The sequence below is a fragment of the Hypanus sabinus genome, chromosome 14 (genome assembly GCF_030144855.1).
Source record: "Hypanus sabinus isolate sHypSab1 chromosome 14, sHypSab1.hap1, whole genome shotgun sequence".
Lineage (NCBI taxonomy): Eukaryota > Metazoa > Chordata > Chondrichthyes > Myliobatiformes > Dasyatidae > Hypanus > Hypanus sabinus.
In genome coordinates, this window is record NC_082719.1 from 70,590,996 (window position 1) to 70,604,341 (window position 13,346).

The following is a 13,346-nucleotide window of genomic DNA, read 5'->3' on the forward strand; positions in this document are numbered from 1 at the left end:
TTTCTCTGATATTAAATGTACCTTTGAAACTTTTGAACAAAAATAACAAACATAGGTGATTTCAAGAAATGCTGCGTGTTAGGCATATTTCATGTGATTTTCATTATCTGCAGCCCAAAATCCATAAGGTAGTATTCAGGAAACAAAATCTTTGATGTCTGGTGCTATTGGCCCTTTCATTCCAACAAACGTATCCCCAACTACCATCTGGGTGATGGATATTGCCATCGGCTCTTTACAATCTTAATAAATTTGTGAATAAAAGGATGCCATCTATATTAATCCAGTGTAATCATATCATTTGGATTGTCAATATTTCAAAGTAAATGCAATAAAGTGGCATATTCAAATGACATTTCTCAAATTTAGTTGGTCTTTTAAGACATTATTTAGTCTGCATTCACATAGGATCTGAATAGATATTTTCTACGTGTTCTCAGGTTACAGGATTTCAATGAAATGTAAGGAGATGGACTTCAGAATTAAAAGCAATCCCTCTCAGAAACCCATAATGTTTGCTGAAAATTTCTGATTCACTTTGACCCTGTCATGTGACTTTCAATAACTGATATCAATTCAGAAGAGTAGATTTGAAAAATTTCACGTTCTTTAGTGGTTTAGGGTGTTGGTGGGACACGGAAATAAATAAACCACTTCCCTCTAATTTCATTATAAATTCAATAACTTTGGTGTTATCACAGAAGAAACAACGATGAATCCTTCACTGTACTATCCACTTGTTCTGTTAATTGTCGTCTTCTTAGCTCCAGCGTGTAAGTAGCAAAATAAGGAATACTTAAATACATTCCATTCATGAAAGCATTTATTTTAATTATATTTAATTTATGATGCACATTATAAGCATGGTTTATGGTAAGTACTGTACATTTACTGTTTTAGCTACATTAATATTTATCTTCTATATATGCCAATAGATCTCTACTTCATTGATTATATTTCTCATTTGGAGAGGACAACTATATAAAATGTGGTTACAAAATTTCAATGAGCAACATGTCAAGCAGCATCTATGGAGGGAAAGAAATTGTAGAAGTGTCGGCTTATTGTTTCTCCAGCCTGTGGCATCTGCTGTTTCTTGTGTCTCCTTGTACTACTATCAATTTCTCCTGTAAATCTACTTTGTAATATTTAATTTTTAACGAAGTACTATTATCTTGAGGATTAATGAGAAGCTGTTGAATTTAATTTTGCAGCTATATAGGAGCCTGGTCAGACCTCACTTGGAATACTGTGCTCAATTCTAGTCGCCTCATTACAGGAAGGACATAGAAAGCATAGAGAGGGGGCAAAGGAGATTTACAAGGATGTTGCCCGGATTGGGAAGCATGCCTTATGAGAATAGGTTGAGTGAACTCGGCCTTTTCTCCTTGGAGCGACGGAGGATAAGAAGCGACCTGATAGAGGTATACATGATATTGAGAGGAATTGATTGTGTAGATAGAGGCTTTTCCCCAGGGCTGAAATAGATAGCAGGAGAGGGCATAGTTTTGAGGTGCTTGGAAGTAGGTACAGAGGAGATGTCAGGGGTAAGTTTTTTTCACAGAGAGTGGTGAGTGCGTAGAATGGGCTGCCAGCAGCGTTGATGGAGGTGGAATCGATAAGGTCTTTTAAGAGACTCCTGGATGGCAACATGGTGCTTCGAAAAATAGAGGGATATGTGTAAAGCTTAGGTAGTTCCAAGGTAAGGACATGTTCGGCACAGCTTTGTGGGCCAAAGGGCCTGTATTGTGCTGTAGGTTTTCATATGTTTCTATGGCTGTCTCATCAGCTCACTGCCATTATTGCTCCTTGGTTATTCCCAGCTCCCCCGAGTTGCTGCCTCACTTACACTTTAAAAGAGCGATATCTTTCGTCATTGTTTGGCGTTCCCAGTAGTTGCCCATGGACCATCCCGCACCCCCTGGGCCAGACGGTTCCACGTATTCCTTGGGCACTTCGCTTTTACGAGCATGTGTATATCTTTAGTGTGCATCTGGTGAACGTCTCCCTGAAATATCTCCACAATAATTCCCACACTATGCGAAATAGAAATGACGGGTACCAGCTAAACAGCACTTACTTAAAATCACAGAGTATGTACTCCGCAATCTGTCACTTTTGAGTACCTGAGCTCATGACATCTGCTGTGTTCCTTCACATCACACTCGCAAAACGTTTACTCTGAAATGCATCTCCCCGATCGAATGAGTTTCCACGTCCCCACTCTGGTGTCGTGAACCATCAATAACCACCATTCACAACCAGTGGCTTCGTCTCACCAAATTAACATGCAAAGTTTTGTCTCTTACATAAACAAACATGCACACACGCACCACATTTATACCTACCAGTTCAGCTCTCCGTGTTTGTGATTTCTCACATTCCCGTGCACCACCGACCTAAACAGATCCAAGAGTAAGTGTTATTTCTTAAAATACTCACCCAGTCTGACTGCTAAAATCACTGGCCACACGATGGGTCAGGAAGGTATCCCACTCCTGACACCAAATGTTGTTGCGTGAATGAAATTGCTGGAGAAAATTACTGGTAGATACAAAGCAGCTTCCTTATTTGACAAAACAAGGTGCAGCAGGCATCATTCGGAGACGCTTTTGGTCGAAAGATCTCCAGGCCCAACATGGGGCTCAATATTTTATGTGCTCAACATCAAAGGACAACATTATATTTACAATGTATGGACAATACTTTCTTTGAAACTACGCACAAACTTCACACCTCCTGATTTGCATGCACACCACAGACATCTGATTTTAATGAATTTTTATCAACATTGTCTAGTCTGGGATTCATGACTTTTATCAACCCATTGTTCAGAGATGATCTCCAAATTAAATCCACAATGCATATTCAGATACGGACACTTGTGACCAAAGTCATTTGTTAAATGTAAATTGCTAATCCCCAAATTCTCTCTAACACCTTCGTCACATCTATTCCTGGGATGCAGTTTTGGGTTTCTCTCCCTCTACTATTGATGCTCCCCTCACCCGAATCTCCTCCATTTCCTGTACATCTACACTCAGCCCATCTTCCCTCTGCTGTAATAGCCTCTTGTCCTTGCCTACTCGCCCATCAGCCTCTGCATCCAACACATTATCCTCCGCAATGTACCCCATCTGTAAAGGAAACCTACCACTAATCATATCTTTACCTCCCCCCACACCCCGCTTTCTACAGCGATCGATCCAGTGCCATATTGGGCTGAGTCCATTACTCTCTGCACCTTCTTACACTCTTGTACAATCGAATTGCTGTGCAAGGCCATGGTACAACTACTACCCTAGAGTACAACTACTCTAGGGTTATCCCTGTCAAGGGTAATTAGAGATGGCTAATAATTGCTGGCATTGTCAGTGATGTTCACATCCTGTGTGTGAATAAACGTGTATGTGAAATAAAATGTCAGTATCTTCTATATATTGCAGATCCTGGAGCTAAAATTATTGGAGGTCATGAAGTTGAACCACATTCAAGACCTTATATGGTATCTCTCCAACGACTTAGGCGGAACAGTAAATATGTTCCCTATTGCGGAGGTGCTTTGATCAGACCAAACTGGGTACTAACTGCAGCACACTGTGAAAAGTAAGCTATGTGGTGTATGAGTGAAAAAGATATTTTGTGATTAACATACAAGTGCTTAGCTCCCAATCCTAGCTTTCATAAAATAATTTCTCTTATACTGTTGTCACATCTTCATTAACATGCGTATCACCGTATTATTGGCATTTATTTTTATTAGCAAGTGTCAGTTTGAATGGTCAGATATATACTCAGTGGCCACATTATTAGGTACCTCCTGTAGCTATTAAAGTGGCCACTGTGTGTCTGTTCATGGTCTTCTCCTGCTGTAGCCCTTCTACTTCAAGGTTTGACATACTGTGAGTTCAGAGATGCTCTTCTGAACACCACTGTTGTAACACGTGCTTATTTGAGTTACTGTCGACTTCCTGTCTGCTTGAACCAGTCTGGCCATTCTCATCTTCCCTCTCCCATCAACAAAGCGTTTTTGCCGACAGAACTTCTACTCACTGGATGCTTTTTCTTCTTTATCACACCATTCTCTGTAAAAGCTCGAGAATGTTTTACCCGAAAATCCCAGGAGACCAGCAGATATTCAAACCATGCTGTCTGGCAGCAACAACCATTCCACGGTCAAATTCACTTAGATCACATTTCTTACCCATTCTGATATTTAGTCTGAACAACAATTGTATCTCTTGACCATATCTGCAAGGAGTGATTTACAATGAGCTTTTCTGATGAACACTTCGAAACAATTTCAATCAGGAGTATAATCTTGGTTCTTGCTTGGATGCTGATTTGCTTTTGGAATTTGCACATTAACTATCAAATATAATGTTCCTGAGTTTTATATTTCTATAAAGTTTACTATTTGATTGCTTGCTTCCTGATGAATTTCTGTGAACTATTTTTTAAGCAAACTATTTTTTAACTATTTTTTATTTTCAGAAAAATTGCATCAGGCCAGTCTCTTCAAGCAGTTCTTGGAGCACATTTTTTTTTAAAGAATGAGACAAGTCAACAAAGACTGCGCATCATCAGACAGATTCCCATTACAAAATACAACAAGAAGACTAAGAAAGATGATATCATGCTGCTGCAGGTATGAACGTTTTTCTCATTCTTACGCAGTGTTTAAAACTTTAATTTGCTTATTAGCAATGTTTACTTTACTAAACAATAACTGTTGAATGGCCTTTGTGACTTGGATGAGAATTATTTTCATTTTAAAAATCTTTTTATTAATTATTATTGAAGATTAACAAAAACAAGATACATTAAGTCAATATGTCATTATATACAATAAAGAATTAAATTAGCAAATAACTGATTAACAAAGCTAAGCAATATATCAATAATAATAAGAGAAAATAAAGTGTTAAGAATATTTTTTGAGAGAAAAAAAGGGAATAAAATAACCTCTACTAACTAAAAAAAGACCCTACTAACTGAAAAAAAAGCAAAAATAAATTGGGAGCACAACCCCGGAGCTATACATCATACAAGCTTCCATAGAAAAAAATATCAATCTCCCAACTCAAATCCATTTAAAAAAATTGGAAGGAAATCATATCAATTAACTCAAATCAAGTGATAGTAGCGGGTGAATGAACCCTACCTTTTCTCAAAATCAAATCGAAGATCGAAAGTTCGACTTCTGATTTTCTCTAAACTAAGGCATAACATCACCTGAGAGAACCATTGTATCAAAGCAGGAGCAGAAACATCATTCCATTTCAATAAAATAGCCCTTCTAGCAAATAATGTAACAAATGTAATTACATGTTGATCTGATGGAGAAATACTATGAATACATTGAGGGACTATACCAAATAAAACTGTCAATTTATTAGGACGTAAATTAATTTTTAAATTTTTAGAAATCGTAGAGAAAATAGACTTCCAAAATCGTTTCAGTACAGAACACCACTAAACCATATGTGTCAATGTAGGTGTCTCGGTTTTCTAATCAACATTAGAAAACATTTTAGACAGTCTCTTCTTTGTCAAATATTAACAACGTACAATTTTAAATTGAATTAGAGAGTGATTGGCACAGTTCGAAGAAGAGTTAACTAACTTCAAAATCTGCAACCAATCTTCTGTTATCTGGTCATGTTAAGCTTTCTCTCCCAATCTTGCTTAATCTTAAGTGAATGGTATTGTGCTGTTGTAACAATAAATTATAAATTTTCCCAATAAAATCCTTCACTAAAGGATTCATTTTTAAAATAATATCTAACAGGTTAGAATCCTGTATATATGGAAAATTACTTAAGTATTTTTGTAAGAAGTGTCTGACCTGAAGATATTGCAGGAAATGTGAATATGAGAGAGATTATTTAGTTACTAATTTCTCAAAAGACATCAATCAGCCATCCTGGAACAGATCCATGAAGGAATAAATCCCTTTATTCCTCCAAAAAAGAAAGGTAGGATCACTTAATGAAGGTTTAAATAAATAATTTCAATAAATTAAACTAAAAAGTTTAAATATTTTAAGATTTAAAAAGTTATGAAACTGGAACCAAATTTGTAATGACTGCTAAATCACAGGACATAAATTTAAATTAGTAATTTTGGCCAGTTGTACAGGTAGAGAAGCTCATAATAATGAGGTTAAGTGAAACTGTTCCACTGCATTCAATTCCATATTAGCCCCAGGTGGTCATTCATCTCTATCAATCCAGTATAACCAAAAGCTCATATAACATATATTGACAGCCCAATAATACATTCTTAAATTAGGCAAAGCAAGACCTCCATCCTTTTTAAATTTTTGTAAATCATATTTACCAATTCTTGGTCTTTTATTATTCCAAACAAAAGATGAAATAATGGTCAACCTGATCGAAAATCTTCTTAGTTAAAAAAAGGGATATTTTGAAATACATATAGAAATGTTGGTAAAATTATCATTTTAGCTGCACGAATTTGGCTGACTAATGAAAGTGTAAGTGGATTCCATCTGCAAAATAATTGCTTCATAAAATCCGCTAAAGGAACCAAATTAGCTTCATAAAGGTCTTTATGACTTTTAGTGATAATAATACCTAAATATTTAGATGAGTCTGTAACTCTAAAAGAAATGCTATCATATATAGAAGCAGAATCATTTAGGGGAAATAATTCACTTTCATGAAGGTTTAGTTTATATCCCAAAAACTTTCCAAAATCATTTAATAATTTTAATAAACTAGGAATGGACTCTTCAGGATTTGAAATATAAACTAAGAGATCATCAGCATAAAGAGAGATCTTATGAACAGTCCCATTTATGAAAATTCCATGAATATCTTTAGTGTCACGAAATGCAATAGCCAAGTGTTCCAGCACCAAATTAAATAACAAAGGACTTAACGGACATCCTTGTCTTGTACCCCATGAAAGTCGAGAAAAAGGAGATCTGCAATTGTTAGTAATAACAGTAGCAATAGGGCTTTTATATATCATTCTAATCCACTAATTAAAATTAATACCAAAGCCAAATTTCTCTAAAACACTAAATAAGTATTTCCATTCAACTCTGTCAAATGCCTTTTCAGCATCAAGAGAGACAACACATTGAGGAGTCTTAGAAAAGGATGAATATATAACATTTAACAGTCTCCAAACATTAGAGAAAGAATAATGGCCTTTTACAAAACCTATTTGGTCTTGAGAGATAATTTTAGCTAGAACACTCTCCAGCCGATTAGCCATTATTTTAGAGAATTTTAGCATCCACATTTAATAATGAAATCAGTCTATATGAAGCACAGTCAGTAGAATCTTTATCTTTCTTAAGAATTAAAGAAATGAGAGCTTCATAAAATGAGGGAGGTAACTCTCCTATCAAAAAAGAATCTTCAAGCATTTCCTACATATATGGAGAGAGCAATTTTTAATTTTTTTTATAAAATCCTACAGAATAACCAACCAGTCCAGGAGCTTTACCAGATTGCATTGAAAAAAATAGCTTTCTGAATTTCATTTTCAGTAACAGGAGCATGAAGTGTTTGTAGATCTTCAACAGAAATTTGAGGAAAACCGATCTTTTGTTAAAAGGCATTCATTTTCAAAGAATCAACTGGAAACTGAGATTTATAAAGTTCAATATAAAAGTCTTGAAACATTTTATTAATATCGTCATAATAACATGCTAAACTACCATCTCGCTTACGAATTTTTTAGAAATATTTCAATAGGATAAGTTAATAATAAATTATATTGTGATTGAAGTTCAACTCTTTGTTTAAAAAAATCAATGTTAGGAGAGATTGCATAAGTATTATCTAAGTCTTTAATTTGTTTGGAAATCTTGTCTAACTCTGTTTTTGTCTGTTTCTTAAGCTTAGCTAAATAGGAGGATATCTGACCCAGCAAATATGCTTTAAATTTATCCCATATAATCAATTTTGACACATCTCCCATATTATTAAAAAGAAAAAAAAATCTTTTTTCTGAGTTTCAATAAATTTGATGAAGTCCAAACTTTGTAATAAATTCTCTGGAAAACGCCAAGGCAAATTTGCAATAGCGACACCATTCAATTCAAAAACTAAACTTAAAGGTGCATGATCCGAGAGAGCTATAGCATCATATTCACATTTCTGGACTTTGGACAAAAATTGGGAATCAACTATAAAGTAATCAATTCTCAAATATTTTTTGTGAACATGTGAAAAAATAATAATCTCTATCATTAGGATGTAAATGTCTTCAAATTTCAACCAGGCCAAAGTCAATTAAAAAAAAGCCACTGATTGGTTGAACTTTTGTCAATCAAAGAATTTAAACAACAGTTGAAATCACCACCCATTAACAACATATATTCATTTAAATCTGGCAATAAAGCAAATAAGTTTTTAAAAAACAGAAGGATCATCTACATTAGGTCCATGTAGGTTAACCAGAACAATTTTTCTGTTACAAATTGTTCCTTTAACAATTAAAAATCTGCCATTAATATCTGACACAATGTCTTCTTGGATAAATAAAATATTAGATTTAATAAAAATAGATACTCCCTTTGTTTTGTTTTGACAGGTAGTGTGAAATTTAAGGCCCTTCCACATTTTAAAAAATCTATTTTGATCGCCCATTTTGGTATGCATTTCTAGAACAAAAATTATATCGGGTTGGAATCAATTAATAATTTTGAAAGTCTTCTTTCGCTTAATAGGAAGGTTCCAACCGTGTACATTCCAACTCATAACATTTATCTGTTTAATTGCCATAAAAAATTTTTATTTTATTTAACACATAGATACACGCATACCAGCTCAGGCTAATCAAAACTGGCAGTGATAAGTATAACCGTATACAAAATATGCATGCTCTGGAACTCCGTAATGGGAAAAAAATACAAAAAAGAAAACTAAAATTAATCTTACAATTAATCCTATAAATCAAAACTAACCCCAATCTTCCCACCACCCCCAAAAAACCCAAAATTTGGCAAAAAAGGCCAAAATGCCTCCCCATAAGTAAAAAAAAGGAGAGACTCTGCAAGCTGCCCATTTTATAATAGTGGTTTTAAAAAGCTTTCCTTAATTCCTCCCCCCCAGTTACAAAAAAAAGACAACGTATGGCCCTAAAATAGAAAAACACTGCAAAGGAAAAAAAATATTTTGCTAAATATGAAAAGCTAAAACACTACAAAGCTGCACACCACCATATCAAGTCATGTTCATTGGTTCTTCTGCCCACTTACAGGCCTTACTTCTAAATGATATATAGGCAATTTAAATATCAATTTGCTTTAATGCCTTCATTGCTTTACAGAGTATTATTGTGCTGAAACAATGGACACTGGTGAGGCTGGGTAATCATTAAAACATGGAACAGATTCCCAACTGAAATGGTTAATACAAGAGGGCACAACTTTACGGTGATTAGAAGAAAGTATAGGGATCTCAGAGATGCTTTTTTTCATAGACTAGTGGGTACATGGTAAGATCTGCCATGGGTAGGCATAGAGACAAACACAACAAAGATATTCAAGAAACTCCTAAATAGGCTCACAGTAAAAGACAAATAGAATTCTCCACAGGACAAAAGCATTTGATTAATCATAAAGTAGATTGAAATGTAAACAACATGGGCTGTAAGTCCAGCACTGTTCAGTTTTTCTGTTCAGACCTTATGAACTATGGAAACTATCACTTAATTAATGAAAAAAAGGAGGACAAAAACAAATAATCAAACTATCTGTCCGTTGTCTTTATTCACTCAGTAGATCAAGCAGATTTCAGAAAAGTCATTCATCATTCACATCGAAAAGCTCACATCATCTTTAAATGGTCAATCGATCAAAGGACATCTTAAGCAAATCAAAAATATTCAGAGCTTATCTTCTTTCTGAATGAACAATTATTCAGCAGACCTAAAACCATTCAAACCTTGGCTACAACCGGAATAGAGTTAACATAGTCCAATGCCTCTTTGGCGTCCAGAAAAACACATGGAGTCAAATCTTTGGAAAATAATCTTAATCGGGCTGGATATTGAAGTGATGGGAATAATCCCTTATCATAGGCTATCTTCATGGTTGGAATAAATTTAGACCGCAAGTCCATAACTTCCCGTGGATAATCTTCATAAAAACGAACCTCGGAACCTGTAAATTTAAAAACTCTTTGTTTCCTTGCATATTTTATGATTTGGTCTTCAACTTTAAAATGAAGAAAGGAAACCAAAACTGACCTTGGTTTATCTGAGTTCCAAGATTTCAAAGTGAAAATTCTATGCACTCTTTCGATGTCAGGAGGTTGAGGGAAAATATCCAGAAACAGAGATTGAAAGAAGTTCATGAAATAGTCTAATAAATCTCCAGTCTCAGATCCTTCCTTCAATCCAACAATTCAAATATTATTCCGACAAGATCTTGCTTCCAAATCGATAATCTTACTTTGGGACTTGTCCAAACGAGCTGAAATATACACGATTGGGCCGGAAGGGCCTGTTACTATATTCTGTCTTTAAACTAAATTAAATATAAACTTTAATTAAAAGTGTGATAGCTGCTAACTTTAAATTATTGGAGTTTAGTTATTAACAAAGAAAGAGAGATAGTAAGGAACTTTCACAGTAGGATCAGTGCTTTATGACCATCATCCACAACACAATTTTCATGATAAATTATCAATTACATCATATGAAATTAAATTGATATTTAATTTTATTGGTCACTTTTAATTGAGTCTCTGTCCCTTTGATCATCTGAAAATAAAGAAAGTAGATTATCTGCAAAGTACAGAATTCTGGAAAAAAATATTTAAATTGATAAGCTAACAAATCTCTTCAGGAGTAAAGAGATCATTCAAGATATTCTTCACCTTTAGGAGCACATATGCATGAATTCAATGTTTTTATGTCAACAGCTCGAGACTGATGCAAAAATCAACCAGTATGTGAATGTTCTCAACCTTCCCAAAGGAGGAATCACCAACATGAAATCTGGAACAAGGTGCACTGTGGCAGGATGGGGAAAAACAAAAATAAACAATTACTCTGACACACTTCAAGAGGTGAATGTCAAGGTAATTGATCGCCGAACATGCAACAGCATGGATTATTACAATCATACACCTGAAATAACCCAGGACATGATCTGTGTTGGTGACAGCAAGGGCAGAGGAGATTCATGTCAGGTGAGTATGATGTCCAGCTGTGTTATCAGTAACATTTCTATCAAGTTATTGGATTAAGTATAAAAACCCCATTAATTCACTGGGGCCTGCTATAGATTGAAACTTCCCACCCTTTCTCAGTGTTACTGTGACTGACTCTTACCTGCTTTCTGAAGGGCTTCTCAGTTGCATTAAAAAGTCTTCAGAATGTGGTCCAGCATTACCTTAGGGAAGCTAAGGGAAACTAAATTAGGCCATAAATGCTACACTCACATGTAATGTCCACATCCCAAGGTGGATTAAAAAAAAATCAGGTAAGTAAATAAGTATGTATTGATTATGGAGGAACCATTTTCTCACATTTTCAAGAATCTCATATCTGGGCCCTGAATTTAGATGCCAACATAACTCACTATGATTTCTCTACCAATAAACTTTGTCTACTGTCAGTGTGATGATGAAATGGGCAGATACAAGATAACAGAGTCAATCCGGAGAAATGTAATGTATTGACATGTCTAAAATGTAAAGAGAATTTATTCTAAATCGTGTCAATTTGAAAATAAGGATCATGCTAGATCTAGTGCTGTGTCTGATCCTAACATCCAGTTGGGACAGAGTGGACCAGTCTGTCTGACACTCTGTACCCATGAGGTGCCCTGTGAGACAGGCCAGGCTCGGGACGCCGAGCAGAATCAGGAATTGGATCCTGAGGATTTGCCTCCATGAATATCCTGACAGCCTTCAACAGCTCACAGTGAAAAATGTCAGAGATGATTAAAAACGACACAAGCATATTTAATAAAAATTGTTTAAAGACAACTGAACATAATAACAAATAATTAAAAAGGTTAAAATAAATTACATATAATAGACTATTTCTTGTTATTTAGTTGTTTCACAGATCAGTGACTCCATTCAGTGTAGGAGGTTACTGTTCTTGTGTCAGCTAGTCTTGCTGAAAAGCAGGGGGTCGGGTACAAAGTGAATCTGGCCAGATGCACGAGCTGGGTTCAGTGGAGAGTCGAGTGGCAGAGTGGAGGGACAGCTACACCAGCATTTGACATCTGTTTCATTCTGAACTTCCACATTCCACCAGAATTTGAAGTCAAACTGAAGTACAGATTGCAGATGGCTGATGGTTTTCTACACAATGGCTAATTTAGGAATAAACTCAATCCAGGCCATGGGAAACATTCCATGAAAAGACTCTTTGTGAGTCCAGTTACCTACATTTGCTCCTAAAGTAAAATCACAACTCCTCGGTACAGCTAGGCACGGATAATGAATTGTGATGTGATGTCAAACTGACAGTTTGCAGTCTGTCACTTTAGCTAATTCTGCTCAATTGTCACCTTCATCTTTTTCTCTCTCTTCCAGGGTGATTCAGGCAGCCCTTTGATATGCGACAAAATGTATTCTGGGATTGTGTCCTTTGGTAAAGGATGTGCAATTGCCAAAAAGCCTGGGGTGTACACTTTACTAACAAAGAAATACATTGATTGGATTCGGGATACAATTGGTTGACCGCTGAAGAATGCTGAAGAGCTGTACTGAGTTATCACAATCCTGCTTCACTCTGCTTTACTTACACTGATGCTCAGTTAATTGGCCTAGAGGGCCGGCTTGCCTCTATCCTTACCTTTTCTGTTTTGCATAAAATGTTACAGCAAAGTGCAATAAAAAACAATAATTATCAAATTCCTTGCCTTGTGAAATTCCTGTCCACTGATGTAAGTTATGAAAGTGAACTGAACCACATGTAGGTGACATTTTAGACTAGCAGCAGTGACTTGCTTTGCATCATAGAGATGTCGATAGTGGAGGCAATTAGATTGTGAGATAATTAGGATTTGCATTAAAATATCACAGATTGATTGTGGAGTAGCTTTATAGAGGATGTCGCAACTTCATGGACAGAAGGGGCTGCCCAGTGCTGTGAAGTTCCTTGTTCTATCAAGTAAATATTTAAATTTGGAACTGAATGCTCCTCTTGCACTACCAATGATTGAATGAGATTTACAGGAAGATGTTGTTCCCTGCTTCTCATTGCTAACTGTCACAACTCCAACAGTGACCTCAGGTCAGCTGCAGGGTCATCAGCCAGGACCACCACTCATTGATATTTCTCTCCCTTAGCCCTGGTCCATCTCCTGGTGGCACAGCAGTGACACGGGCCTCCCTGTC

General features: G+C 35.8%; 1 protein-coding gene across 1 annotated transcript; it reads left to right on the forward strand.

The window, feature by feature from the left end:
• Nucleotides 1-717: 717 nt before the first annotated feature.
• Nucleotides 718-12,843, forward strand: LOC132404861 (granzyme K-like). The gene is made up of 5 exons (XM_059989421.1): nt 718-773; nt 3,447-3,606; nt 4,495-4,648; nt 10,911-11,180; nt 12,540-12,843. Exons 2-5 carry the CDS (start codon nt 3,503-3,505, stop codon nt 12,684-12,686), a joined length of 675 nt encoding a protein of 224 aa, XP_059845404.1. The 5' UTR covers nt 718-773; nt 3,447-3,502; the 3' UTR covers nt 12,687-12,843.
• The last annotated feature ends 503 nt before the right edge of the window (nt 12,844-13,346 follow it).

Coding starts and splice junctions, on each gene's coding strand:
- LOC132404861 (XM_059989421.1), top strand. CDS start 3,503: ATGGTATCTCTCCAACGACTTAGGCGGAACAGTAAATATGTTCCCTAT. Junction 4,649..10,910: donor ATGATATCATGCTGCTGCAG/GTATGAACGTTT, acceptor TTATGTCAACAG/CTCGAGACTGATGCAAAAAT. Junction 11,181..12,539: donor GCAGAGGAGATTCATGTCAG/GTGAGTATGATG, acceptor TCTCTCTTCCAG/GGTGATTCAGGCAGCCCTTT.